Raw genomic sequence first — 2526 nt, forward strand, 5'->3', positions numbered from 1 at the left:
TTTTACGATTATTACTTTACTCTCGTATGTTGTAGCCAGGTTACTTTATTACATCAGCTACAATCCTGGACAATCTAGTTGAGAGAAACGCCAGTTTAGTGCAAATAATACTTTTTTTAATGCCATTTCTAAAAGTATGCACAGCTTGTCGTTTCTCCCTCCTTCCCGCTCAGTGTTTTAGAATGGTGCTCTTACACTCGAGGCGTGATTATTAATTGAAAACAACAGTGAAAAGAGGGAAGAAATTGAGGGGCAAAGAAAGGGGGACGTACCTTTTATGACCTTAAATATAATCATTAGGAAAAAGTGACTCAACAGTTTTGCCAAGGATTGTCGAGAGCATGTTTAAGGGAAATTAGAGGATTTGAATCATTTTGGAAGATAATAAGCGGTGGTGTTATCTTTAGAGCTTTTGTTAAACGTTTTGAATTCCCCTTAAAAGCAACGCGTGATTAAATTATCTGAGCGCAAAATAGACCAATTATAACCATAAAAAAGGTCCTTCAAAGAATTACATCTGATTGCCGACCAGAGTGCACAAACCATACCCTTCTTCAGACCCAAAAGGCCAAAATCTAGACCCTTTGTCGCCGCACAAACCTACTGTACATTGCTTATTATTGGTGAATTCCCTGAGTGGAACTGCCATGGGGAATACAATATAATGATTGCGATTATCTGAATGCAATAAAGAACAACATGGTAAAAGTTTTGTATTTATTGTTTGTTGAAATTCCTCACATTCCTGCATTCGAGAAAGGCTCTACTAGTGAGCAAACTGTTTTTTCGAAGAAAGCCATGAAAACATGCACCCGGCTGTACTGGTAACCACCTTGGGCTTATTTGTTCCTCGTCACGAAATGTAACTTGCTTCATTGTTTTTGTCTCGGTTATGATGTTCAACATCACCAGAAATAGCACTGCAGCATTGTGATGACGTCACCGGTATAAACTGGATGGTAGTTGTAAATCGAAGCTGCTTTCTCTTCCTTTCTGCTTGGGAATCGATGAGAACCTAGACGAGCTAAAACCAAAAGAAAATTTTGATATTCTAAAAATAATAATTATCATGTATGCTGTATGCCGGACCGATGGACATTGATTCCAATACAATGACTCTTTATTATGCACATACGTCACCCCAGAGAGTGGAGGCGATACACCATATATGGGTTATGTAGGCATGTACCGTAGGATAGGGTATGCTTTTTTTTTTAAGCGATCTTGTCCTTAGAATGCCGGGTATTCTTTAATCCACTTTTGGCATTGTGATTCCTATGTTAGCTGCAATTACAGTGCGTTGACGTCAAGCTAAACGAAAAAGACATGGTCTGTTAAAATTGAACTAACCGTTAACTTTCCATGCTGCATACAAACAACCTGTCGACACAATTCTTAGTTATCGTCTTACCCTTGAAAACGTACAGTCGATTTTCTTGGTCCAAAGATTTTTCTTTGGCCCTCTACTCTACTGTTCAGGTATGTATAGAGCTACAATGGAGAAGGTAAAAGTTAAATTAAAACCCCAGTAAATCGAATCTGAATCGACCTAAATACTACACAGGACGCAAAAAGACAAACACTACCATCGCATAATTGTATACCTCTCTCTCGCAAATAATTTTTCAATTCATCGACCATTAATTTCGAGAAATCTTCACTGCATGTTGTTTTTTCACTCGAAGCCTCCATGTTTGATGGGATGCAATGCACTTAGCCTCGATCTCATGAGTCGATTTCGGCACCAGATCTCTAAAATGCGAGAACTCGGAAATGGGCTATTGTATTTGCTTCTGTTTTGGTATTGTAAGGGGAACTTGAAAAATGTGGGCACTACCAATCACCACCAATACTGCCACCACCCCTGTAGGCCAATACCGCTACCACTATCACCACCATTACCAATACTAAGTAGGCGAGAAACGATCTTCGCAGTGAATTTTCCAATTTCAGTAACAGGAAATTAAAAAAGCCTGAAATCATTCAGGGCTTCAATGGGATTCGAACCTGTTACGTCTACGAAACCGTTGCGATGCTCCTCTGCCACCACCACATCGGTTATTCAGTATTTACGATTTGAGATTTATGTATTGCAGGTAAACGACTTAGAAAGTCATGGAATTTTAAGGTGGCTCAATCGGATTTTTGAGTGACGATACCTTTCAACTTTGAGCAACTTGTATGTCACCGTAAACACTACGACTGAAAATCGATCAATACAGCTGTACTAAAGAAAGATGAAAGTAGAACGATCTACTTATTGCTTGCCTGCTTCCCTAATTGAATTTCTGTACAGAGGATACAGTTTCTATTAATGGTTCAATCAATAATGTTATTCCTGATCAGTCTCTGCTCTTCAAATTAACCATCAGGTCTACATGTATATCTTCATTGGACATTGCATGCTACAATAATGTGTTCAATTTTCTATTCCAGTATCCATTTTCAAAGAAATTCCACGCGAATTAAAAAAAAACCTCAGTTCATTTGTTTCTTTCTTAATATTTTTAACAACTACAGCTATGT

General features: G+C 38.3%; 1 protein-coding gene across 1 annotated transcript in view; it reads right to left on the bottom strand.

Annotated features, from left to right (window-relative positions):
- Window positions 1-650: 650 nt before the first annotated feature.
- Window positions 651-2526, bottom strand: part of LOC144631062 (gamma-glutamyl hydrolase-like) — a 49048-nt gene continuing 47172 nt past the window's right edge. The window contains exon 9 of the mRNA XM_078489439.1: window positions 651-1024. Within this exon, the coding sequence (XP_078345565.1) occupies window positions 906-1024 (119 nt within the window). The 3' untranslated portion in view covers window positions 651-905. The remainder of the gene's footprint in view (window positions 1025-2526) is intronic.

Source organism: Oculina patagonica, chromosome 11, assembly GCF_052425735.1.
Source record: "Oculina patagonica isolate OP01 chromosome 11, crgOcupat, whole genome shotgun sequence".
NCBI classification, from domain to species: Eukaryota; Metazoa; Cnidaria; class Anthozoa; order Scleractinia; family Oculinidae; genus Oculina; species Oculina patagonica.